At 60.2% G+C, this 10,463-nt stretch overlaps 2 protein-coding genes across 8 annotated transcripts in view; one reads left to right on the top strand and one right to left on the bottom strand.

Moving 5' to 3' along the window:
• The first annotated feature begins 368 nt into the window (after nt 1-368).
• Nucleotides 369-9,373, top strand: ZNF687 (zinc finger protein 687). Of its 3 annotated transcripts, none has more exons than XM_084769552.1 (9): nt 369-749; nt 3,854-5,985; nt 6,141-6,319; nt 6,651-6,827; nt 6,974-7,136; nt 7,243-7,569; nt 7,707-7,819; nt 8,015-8,159; nt 8,254-9,373. In XM_084769552.1, the coding sequence occupies exons 1-9, from the start codon at nt 545-547 to the stop codon at nt 8,743-8,745; spliced, it is 3,933 nt and encodes a 1,310-aa protein (XP_084625678.1). In that variant the 5' UTR covers nt 369-544; the 3' UTR covers nt 8,746-9,373. The 3 variants fall into 3 exon arrangements, with proteins under 3 accessions (XP_084625678.1, XP_084625680.1, XP_084625679.1); XM_084769554.1 differs by lacking the exon at nt 369-749 and adding an exon at nt 948-1,077; XM_084769553.1 differs by lacking the exon at nt 369-749 and adding an exon at nt 1,099-1,289.
• Nucleotides 9,374-9,583: 210 nt separating this feature from the next.
• Nucleotides 9,584-10,463, bottom strand: part of PI4KB (phosphatidylinositol 4-kinase beta) — a 41,319-nt gene continuing 40,439 nt past the window's right edge. For all 5 annotated transcript variants that reach the window (XM_084769558.1, XM_084769559.1, XM_084769556.1 and 2 more), the window contains one exon: nt 9,584-10,433. In XM_084769558.1, the coding sequence (XP_084625684.1) occupies nt 10,252-10,433 (182 nt within the window). In that variant the 3' untranslated portion in view covers nt 9,584-10,251. The remainder of the gene's footprint in view (nt 10,434-10,463) is intronic.

Genomic DNA, 10,463 nt, shown 5'->3' with positions numbered 1-10,463 from the left:
ACTCTCTTAAATGGTTAACAGCGCTGCGCTGCCTCCTCCACTCGTGCTAAGGGGCCGTCAGCGCACTACCTGAAGCTCTCTTTGGATGTGGCCCAGGCCACGCCAGCACTCCCAACGTCACCTTCCCCACTTCCGGTCCGCAGCGCGTCCGGGGTCCCAGGTCCCGGTTCCGGTTTCTTCTACGACCCCCGAATCCCATGGCTGGTCCGGCCGTCCCGCAGAGGGAGGAGCTGCGCGGAGTGCGTACGCCCCGAAGGCTGGCCCGCGCGAGAACCGCGTGCGTCCGGGTTACAAAGCCATTTAGGCCGTGCGAGCGACGCGAGGCAGCGGCCGCGCCGATGACGTAATGTTTGGGGGTGGCGCCCCATCTTGTGTCTCCCCCCCACCCCGTCCGCCCCACCGGCACGAACGCTTAACGAGCCGACGAGGTTCCCCTCAGGCGCCGCCGCCGCCGCCCAGCTAGAGTTCCTAAGTTTGCAACGTGATCGGGGGGGGGGACACGGGGGTGGCGGGAGGGGGGGCAGCGTCCAGCTCCGAGCGACCAATGGCGAGAGGACGGCCACGCTTCTGGGCTGAAGTCACCCGTCGCGTCCCGGAGCGGAGACTGAAAGGCTGCGGCCTCTGGCTGAAGCGACGGCGGCGGCGGCCAATGGCTCGCGAGCTGCGCGGATGGGGCAGGTGGACTCCGGGAGCTGCCCAATGGGGAGGGCGGCTCCTCCGCCGGGGCGCAGGCCCTTCCTCCAATGGCGGTGAGGGGGACTGTGAGCGGGCGGGGGGCCCTTCCCGAGCGGGGTGCGGAGGGCCAACCCCGTACGGGGCTGGGTGGGGCTCAGCGTTGAACGACGGGCGCCCTGGCCAATGGCGAGTACGAAAGCGGGCAGCCCGGGCCAGGATCGCGGAGGGAGCTGAGGGAGAGGGGTGGGGGGGGGGGAGGAGGAGGAGGAGGCCTGAGCGGAGAGAAGCAGGAAGTAGCGGCGGCCGCGGGGAGGGCGGCGGCGACGGCAGCAGCAGTGGCGGCTGGAACCGGGTGGAGGCCGTGGCGGGGGGGGGTCGCAGCCCGCACCGGGACCGGAACAAGTAAGCGTGCACGCGGCGAATCCCGCCCTTGGCCCCGCCCCCCGGGGGGGCGGGTAAATACCCCTGCCCCTCCCCCCCACTTGGTCAACTACCCCCTTCTCCACGCCGCCGCCGCCCCCTGGGGCGGCTGCTTGCCAGGCGGGGTCGCCGCCTTCGTGCTCGAGGACTGTTGGTGGGAACTCCAGTTTGTTGAAAGCACTGCCTCTAGTCCGGTAATGTGGGAGCGGTGTGTGTTTGGGGGGGGGTTTGTTCCTGGACACCACCCCCCCTCCCAAGTCCTGGCGCTCCTAGACCCAGAGGCAGTCCGGAGTGCGGCGAGGGGGACTGGAGGCTGCGGGATGTCGCGACCTAAAATGGTGTCCGTGCCGGGCGGTGGGGGCGGCGGGGAATTGGGCCCAGCTGGAGCAGAGCCTGCATCCCGACCAGGTGCTGCTGGTCAGCGTCCGGGCCCGGGGCTGGACTCAAGCTGGCGCCCCGGAGCCTGGTGCGCACCTTGCAGTCACTCGGGTCTCGAGAGAATCTCTTGTGGGGGGACGGGGGGGGGGGGTCGGAGCCCGGGGCAAGACTGCTCGGAGATGGAGAGCACCAGGTTCGAGTTGGGACTGACCTGGCTGCAGAGCTTAGAGTCACGCAGGGACCGCCGTCCCCCTTCCCCCTCCAGCCACCCCGCTTGTGTCTCCACTCCCCTCGCGCCACTCCCCACTGCTGGGGACTCCTGGCCCCCAACCCCCCCCCCCCTCCGATTCGCAGCGCCGCAGGTCCTAAAGGGCCTGGCCTGGCTGAGGCCCTGCCTTGAATTCTTAGCCCGTGAAAGTGAAAGAAGCGCCACTCGGCCTCAGTTTACCCTCCAGATTTTTAATGTACTTCTCGTTCCCTGCCCAAAACCCCGGACTTGCTTCCCGCGCCAGTCCCTGGCAGATGGCAGGGACTTAAATGCCGCCCGCTGCCCAGCTTGGCCTCAGCCTAATCGCCCCCCGGCCGTGCTCTGGCCCCTTGGCTTTTGCTCTGCACTGCAGGCCTTGGGCAGAGGGCGTGGAGCCCCCACCCGACCGGGGCCGTTCACCCCCATCCTGTTAAGCCCCTTCTGTTTTGCTTTTGGAGAGCAGAGGGGAAAGGCCGAAGGGAGATGGCAGCTCCACAGGCCTGGTGGCTGTGCGTGGCGGATCCTCACTGGCCTTAAGCCTCTCTGCTTGGCCCACTGTCTGCTCCAGGTGGCTATCGGATGACCTCCAAGTCACTCGCTCGCCTGAGGGAGGTTGTTGGGAGAGGCAAGTAAGCAGGTGTTGTCTGAGTCCCCGTTGGTTTGTCCTCCTCCTCCGGCCGACCCACTCTGCTGGGAGCTGAGTGCGAAGGTAGCCCAGGTCTCCCGACTTGGGGAGCTGAATTGAAGAGAGCGAGCCAAGGGCTTTGTGAAAACCCAGGCTGTGTAGAATTAAGTAGAGGAGTAAGGTACAGGGAAGACTCCTCTTTCTTCTAGTTGGTACCCTTGTCCCCTACCCCCCACCTTGGTTCCCGCAGTGCCAGCCGCCACCTGCTGGGCCTCTGTCCAGTTACACCCTGAAGGCTGGGCTTGGAGAGAGAACTGGCCCTGGGAGAATGGGTTGCGTCCTGGGCACAGACTGTAAAGGGGAGCGAGCGAAGCTGCCCCTTCTCTGGTGCTTCTTCCTAGATACAGAAATAGTTCCGATAGTGAAGATAGAGCTGGCATCTCCCACAGTCTCTGAGCCGGCTTCATTGTTGCTCTAGTGACACATCAGTCTTGTGGGACTGGCTGCCGCCCCCAACCCCCACTGGGCCAGGTTAAAGTTGGGGAGACTTCCTAGGCTACTGTTACCCAAGAAGATGGAATTTGAGTTAGCGGGTAGACTGGCTGAGGAGCTTAGAGCAGAGAGGACTGGGCAGGAGGCGCTTTGCCCCGCTGTGGTAGCTGTGTTGGACCAGTTTGTACCCTGGAGTTTTAACCCTGAGAGAGAAGGCAGAGGAGGGAAGGCACTCTGGGGAAGGCAGGTGAGCAAGCCACAGGTGTTTGTGACAGGAGCGGACTCAGCTGCGGCTCTTGTGACTGCCCTCCCCTCCCCCAACCTCTTTCTGTTCCCTATTCTCCTCGCTCCCTGCTGACCCTGCTAGAGCTCCAGGTGCCCAGAGTGGCTCCAGGTCACATGACTTCGGGTAACCTGTGACCCTGGCCCTAGGTGGGCAGTGTAGCCAGCTTCTTCGTGACCTCACACGGCCCAGCTGCATTAATACGTTGTAGTTTGGGTTTGACTCATGCATACAGTTTTGTTTGTAGAAGAACTTTAATAAATGCATTTTTTGTGTGTGAAGTAGTAAAAATAAGGCAGTGAAGTAACAGCCATGAAAAAGGCAGAGGTGGAGCAACCTAAGCCTTCGCTGTAGTCACGGCATGGGTGGCCTTTCAGATCACTGCGGACCCTGATTCACACTCCACGAAGAATACGAATTGATCCCCGAAAGTCTGCTGTCCCCCTTAATAGTCCTAAGGCTAGTTGGCTCCGTGCCAGGCCCAGGAGCAGTTGGGCTGGGCTCAGCTGAGATGCTCTCTGAGAACCTTAACTTATTTTACTCTTCTTTGTATTTCTACGAATCTCTTTCCGCTTGGCACACTGAAAATCTTAAGTGCGCCTCGAGGACTCACGATATGGTGGAGATGGGCCGAGTTGGAGGGGGCAAATACAGCGCTCCCGAGAGAAGAGTGAGGTTCAGGGTCTCCGTCTCAGGCACCCTGGATTCTCCTCACTCTCACTGTCGTCACTAGGTCTGGGACCTGTCGCTATGGGGGACATGAAGACCCCTGACTTTGATGACCTCCTTGCTGCTTTTGACATCCCTGACATTGATGCAAATGAAGCCATTCATTCTGGGCCGGAAGAGAACGAGGGAGCAGGAGGCCACGGGAAGCCAGAGCCCAGCGTAGGAGGCGACCCTAAGGACAGGGCAGCCGCCGCCGCCGCCGCCAAGGGTGACCCTGAGAGCCCAGCTGAGGCCTCTGATCGTGGCCTTCCACAGCCACCGGACACTTCCACGGTCAGCGTCATTGTCAAGAACACAGTGTGTCCTGAGCAGTCTGAGACCCTGAGTGGGCGTTCAGGAGAGGAGGAGACCAAGGCTGGGCATGCAACTAAGGAAGGACCTGTGGGGTCTTGTTTGATGCAAAATGGATTTGGGGGTCCTGAGCCATCCCTCTCAGAAACCCCCCATTCTCCAGCCCTTGCCAGTGGGGGTGCCTGGAAAGAAAAGGCTATGGAAGGCCAAACATGCCTGCACCTCTTTGCTCAGTTTGGGTCTGAACCAGGACACCGCTTAGATCCCCTGCCTCCCGAACCTTCCCTGCCTCATGACGGTGACATGGCCCCTTGCTCCACTCCTTTTGAGCTGGCCCCAGAAAATGGCTCAGCCCTGCTGCCTCCCAGCTCTCTCCTGCCACAGGTGACCGTGAAACAGGAAAGCTGCAGCCCCCAGCATTCCCAGGGCCTAACCCAGAGGAGCTCAGGTCCCAGCCCTGAGGCAGCGGGCATCCCTGCCAGTGTCTCGCCCGCCCAGGTGGCCGGGGTATCCTTCAAGCAGTCTCCAGAACACCAGGGCGCTCCTGCTTCCCCTGTAAAGGCACCCAGTTGTACACCTCTGAAGGAGGAAGATGAGGGAACAGGGGACAAGACGCCCCCAAGAAGTCCCCAGAGTCCCTCGAGTGGAGCCGAGGCTGCCGACGAGGACAGCAACGACTCCCCCACGTCCTCCAGCTCGTCAGGGCCCCTCAAGGTGCGGATCAAGACTGTTAAAACATCCTGTGGGAATATCACGAGAACGGTCACTCGGGTTCCCTCAGAACCTGTCCCTCCTGCCCCTTTGGCTGAGGGGGCCATTCTGGCTGAGGCTAGCTTCTTGAAACTGTCCCCTGTAACTCCAACTCCTGAGGGTCCAAAGGTGGTGAGTGTCCAGCTGGGTGATGGCACAAGACTGAAAGGTACAGTGCTGCCTGTGGCTACCATCCAGAATGCTAGCACCGCCATGCTCATGGCGGCTAGTGTTGCCCGCAAAGCTGTGGTTCTGCCAGGGGGGAACGCCACCAGCCCCAAGACTATGACCAAGAATGTGTTAGGTCTGGTGCCCCAAACTCTGCCTAAGGCTGAGGTGCGGACAGGGTTAGCCCTTGGGGGTCAGAAGGTGAATGGGGCCTCAGTGGTGATGGTACAGCCTTCTAAGTCTGCTACTGGGCCAGGCACAGCAGGCGGCTCGGTGATCTCTCGGACCCAGTCCAGCCTGGTAGAGGCCTTCAACAAGATCCTCAACAGCAAGAACCTGTTGCCCGCTTACAGACCGAACCTGAGTCCACCCGCTGAGGCTGGGCTGGCCCTACCTCCAACAGGCTACCGCTGCCTTGAGTGTGGGGATGCCTTCTCACTGGAGAAGAGCCTGGCACGGCACTATGACCGCAGGAGCATGCGCATAGAGGTCACCTGTAACCACTGTGCCCGTCGCCTGGTCTTCTTCAACAAGTGTAGCCTGCTTCTGCACGCCCGGGAGCACAAGGACAAGGGGCTTGTCATGCAGTGCTCACACCTGGTCATGAGGCCCGTGGCGCTTGACCAGATGGTGGGGCAGCCAGATATCACACCCCTGCTGCCTGTGGCTGTCCCACCTGCGCCTGGACCTCTGGCCTGGCCTGTTTTGGGCAAGGGGGAGGGGGCTGTCACTTCCTCTACCGTTGCTACTACAGTGGCCCCTGAGGCCCCTGTGCTGCCACTCCCAACAGAACCGCCTGTTGCCCCTGCCCCCTCCGTTTACACGTGCTTTCGCTGCCTGGAGTGCAAGGAGCAGTGCCGCGACAAGGCTGGCATGGCGGCCCACTTCCAGCAGCCGGGCCCTCCTGCGCTCGGTTCAGCCGGCAATGTGAGTTGTCTCTCATGTCCCTTCTCTGGGGGAAGGGACAGCCAGACACTATGGAGGTAAAAATCCAGGAAGGCACTGGGAGCTTGCTTAGACAAGGGAATTGGGTCCAGTCCCCGGCCCCCTCATGCGCTGAACCTTGGTTAACCTCTTGACAGGTGTGCCCGTCCTGCCCCATGATGCTCCCCAACCGCTGCAGCTTCAGTGCCCACCAGCGCACACATAAGAACCGCCCCCCCCACGTCTGTCCTGAGTGTGGGGGCAACTTCCTACAAGCCAGTTTTCAGATCCATCTTCGAGAGGCCTGTCTACACTTCTCTCGCCGTGTAGGATACAGGTGCCTCATACCTCCCCGCAGAACTTCAGGGTCTGTTTCGTAGCAGTAACCTTTCAGATGCTCTCTTAGGGAGAGCCGTGTGTTGTGTTGACACACCTCATGCCCTGCCACCAGGTCACGCGCTGGGCCAGCAGTGGAGCGCCCAGCCCCCGCTGGAGTGAGCGCCAGCTCTGCCTCCTCAGAGCTCTGCTGGGGCCTGAGCCCCTCTTCCTTTCCCTGCCTTGCTCATGCTCCTTTTCTGATTTTCTTTTGAAAGCCACCTTGTCCTAAGAAGGAGTGGGGTGCTGAGATGCCCCTACCTCACTGCAGTACCCTCCACTTCCTCTCCAAGGTGCCCCAGCTGTGCAGTGGTGTTTGGGGGTGTGAACTCCATCAAGTCCCACATTCAGGCATCGCACTGCGAAGTTTTCCACAAGTGCCCCATCTGCCCCATGGCCTTCAAGTCTGCACCCAGCGCTCACGCCCACGTCTACTCCCAGCACCCCAGCTTCCTCTCCCAGCAAGCCAAGTGAGCCCGGGAGAGCATGACAGGTGGTGGGCTGGAGGGTGGGGTGCCCCAAGTGAGCTCGGGGAGAGCATGACAGGTGGTGGGGTGCCGGGCAGGGCTCTGCTGGGCTGTCGTGGCGTTTACACTGACTTCTTCTGCCTCCACAGGCTGATCTATAAGTGTGCCATGTGTGACACAGTCTTCACTCACAAACCCCTCCTCTCCTCACACTTTGACCAGCACCTGCTGCCCCAGCGTGTCAGTGTCTTTAAGTGCCCATCTTGTCCTCTGCTTTTTGCCCAAAAAAGGACCATGCTGGAGCATCTCAAGGTACAGGAGGGGAGGGCCCAGGAATGGCTGCCGAGCTGTTTGGCCTCTGGCAGTGGGTTGCCAGGCTCTCCTCCACACGGCCATCCTCCGTGTCTTCCTTTTGTAGAACACTCATCAGTCTGGACGTTTGGGGGAAGAGGCAGTTGGGAAAGGGCCTGGAGACGCCCTTCTGACCCCTAAGACTGAGCCTGAGGAGCTGGCTGTGTCTCAGGCAGAGGCAGCCCCTGCTACTGAGGAGTCCTCTTCTTCTGAAGAGGAGCTGCCCAGCTCCCCTGACCCTCCCCGCCAAACCAAGCGACCCCGACGTGACCTGGGAAGCAAAGGCATCAAAGGTGGGGGTGGGGGGCCCGGGGGCTGGACTTGTGGCCTTTGTCACTCCTGGTTTCCTGAACGTGATGAGTATGTGACTCACATGAAGAAGGAGCACGGCAAGGTGAGCTGGTCCCGCCCTGGGGAAGGTGGGCTGAGGGCAGCCTTGGGGTGAGCTGGTCCCGCCCTGGGGAAGGTGGGCTGAGGGCAGCCTTGGGGTTGGCATGAGTGGCTCAGGAATTGGCTCTCCTTGCTCTCCAGTCAGTGAAGAAGTTCCCCTGCCGCCTGTGTGAGCGCTCCTTCTGCTCTGCCCCCAGCCTGAGGCGCCATGTCAGGGTCAACCACGAGGGCATCAAGCGAGTTTACCCATGCAGGTAACCCTCCCTCCTTCCTTCCTACCTGCCAGGCAACCTTCCCACAGAGCACCTGTCCACCTGCCTCGTGCTTGGGGGACCCGAAGGTTGAGGCCACCCTTTCCTCTGGCAGCCTTCCTTCTTTTAGGAGCTGTGTGTGGGTCTTGGTCTTTACCTGTGCCTCGGGTGCCATCTTGCCCACTTTCCCCCTGCTAGGTACTGCACGGAAGGAAAGCGCACCTTCAGTAGTCGCCTGATCCTGGAGAAGCATGTCCAGGTGCGGCACGGCTTGCCCCTGGGGACCCAGGCCCCTTGTGGCCGAGGGGGCACGCTGGTTCGAGGCTCTGCTGGTAGAGCCCAGGTGAGAAAAGGCCCTCCTTGTGTTACGTCATGGGAGTGAGGAGCTAGTGAGGCCTTGGTCTCAGGAAGCCAGAGTTTCTTCCACTTCTCTCCAGGGGCCAGGACGGAAACGCCGCCAGTCTTCTGACTCATGCAGCGAGGAGCCTGACAGTACAACACCACCAGCCAAGTCCCTGAGGGGTGGCCCTGGGTCAGGAGGCCACGGTCCTCTGCGCTGTAGGAGCGGTGGCTCAGCAGAACAGAGCCTTGTGGGGTTGAGGGTGGACGGTGGCACCCAGCAGTGCCTTGACTGTGGCTTGTGCTTTGCCTCCCCCGGCTCCTTGAGCCGCCACCGGTTCATTAGCCACAAGAAGAGACGTGCTGGGGGTAAGGCCGGTGCCCTGGGGCTGGGGGATGTGGACGAGGAGGCTCCTCCGTTACGCTCTGACGCAGAGGGTGCAGGCTCACCTTCGCCTGCTTCTGGGGACCCGCTGACGTGTAAGGTCTGTGGTAAGAACTGCGACAGCCCTCTGAACCTCAAGACCCACTTCCGCACGCACGGCATGGCCTTCATCAGGGCCCGGCAGGGAGGCAGTGGGGACAACTAGGTCCCAGGCCTAGGACCGACCAGTCCTCTGCCCTGGGCCATGGGTTTCACTGCTGCTGTCACCTCCCTGGGCTGGGGAGCTTAACATTTATTTTTATTCTTTCCACCCAAGAGAAAGGTTTTGAGGGTTCTAGTGACTTGCACCCTCCTCCCTCTTGTGTTTGGCCTCTGGGTCCTACTTAGTGGACACCTTTCTTCCTTTCTGAATCCAACACTAATGCTCCTGCTGCAGACCCCAGTGACTGGATGGGAGGACGGGATCTTGGCAAGCCTGCCAGACAGGCACGGGGGAGGGCTGAAGGATGCGCCGGGTCGAGCTTCTGTCCCTCTGCTAGATTTCTCCGGACACAGAGCAGGGTTTCTTCCCCTGGGCCGGGTTCTGCCCTAGTACCCGTCCTCCAGCACTCACTGGCACTAACGCCTCCGCCCCAGTCCCTGCAGTGCCTTCCATTTGTCTTTTCACCCAGAAGTTTAGGGGTGGGGGTTGGTGGGGATGAGTCCTGTCAAGTGGGGTCCAGGGAGAGCAGAGGTCAGGCTCTCGGATCCTTTATTCTTGTAGTGGTGATCCTAACAGTGGGAGAAACGAGGGAGAAACCAGACCATTAAAACTGCTTGTGGTTTAATCCCCATTCAGGCCTTTCTTTTTATGTGAGCTGGACAACGTGCACTGATAGGGAGGGGTGAGTCAGAACTGGGGAAGACCTTCTCAGGGAAGACAGTATTGACACGGAAGGACAGAAAAGGCAGTCTTCCTTCATCTTGTGGGTCTGCTTTCCGTATGCTAGACTTAGCCTCTCCTACCCACCCTGCCCCCAGAAGCCACTCAGACCAGACACAGATGGCTAACTAAGGACTTTATTTCAAACAAAAAATTAAAAATTAAAAAAAAAAAATTGAGAGCTATTTCCCTGGGTGTGAGGAAAGGATCAGGGCAAGAAATTCCCCGTGGCTAGGCCAATACCTCAATACATTAGAGGGATTGTGTCAACTCCCTTCCTTACTCCCATGATAGGGAACCTCAGCAAGTGTCAGGGGGAATGTAGGCTGGGGCTCAGCCCCTGGGAGGGGATAGCTGGGCAGCAGCATGGCCAAACATAGGATTAAGTCCTAAGTACCAAGAACCCACTCCTCTTCACTTGCTGGACCCAGGGAAAATAAAAGACGGTTTGTAGAAAAACCTCTGAGACCTTGGAGAGGGGAAGAAGGCCCAGTCCTCCTGTGGGTCTCTGTTATTGGGAGGGCAGTGGGTCCTGGGACCTGTCAGGTGGTAATACTGACACAGCAAGAGGTGGGGAGGAAGCCGCAGCAGGCTGGACCCGGTGGGTGGCTCTCCTACCCTCTGGCGAGCTCTCATGGTTACCACATGATCCTTTGTATTTCTTGCCTTCCATTTCCCCTTGGGTAGGTGGTTAGGTAGGTGGGGTTTTGTGATTTTGGGGGTTCTTGGGCATGGGTCCTCCTGGGGAGGATGCCTTCAATCCCACCACTTGTAGGCCTGAGAAGGGTGTCACATGATGCCGTTGGTGAGGTACTGGAAGCCATCGTAGAGTTTGGTGGTGATGGACCTCATGCTGCCGTCCACCATCTGCTCCACCAGCAGCTGTAGCTGCTCCTCCGTCATGCTCATGTGGAACCTCTCTTTGAGGTTGCGAATGGTGCTGGAGCCATGGAAGCAAGGAAGCTGAGAACCTGGGGGAAGCAGTTGTGGACGATTAGGAA

The sequence above is a fragment of the Acomys minous genome (genome assembly GCF_964271855.1).
Source record: "Acomys minous genome assembly, chromosome: 19".
In the NCBI taxonomy this organism is placed as follows: domain Eukaryota; kingdom Metazoa; phylum Chordata; class Mammalia; order Rodentia; family Muridae; genus Acomys; species Acomys minous.
The sequence above is the reverse complement of the archived record's forward strand: the minus strand, read 5'-3'. Positions and strand labels throughout refer to the sequence as shown.

Bases quoted from the DNA above. Each gene is read 5' to 3' on its own strand.
- ZNF687 (XM_084769552.1), top strand. From the start codon at position 545: ATGGCGAGAGGACGGCCACGCTTCTGGGCTGAAGTCACCCGTCGCGTC. The intron at 7,820-8,014 runs GTAACCCTCCCT...TCCCCCTGCTAG, and splicing joins AAGCGAGTTTACCCATGCAG to GTACTGCACGGAAGGAAAGC. The intron at 8,160-8,253 runs GTGAGAAAAGGC...ACTTCTCTCCAG, and splicing joins GCTCTGCTGGTAGAGCCCAG to GGGCCAGGACGGAAACGCCG.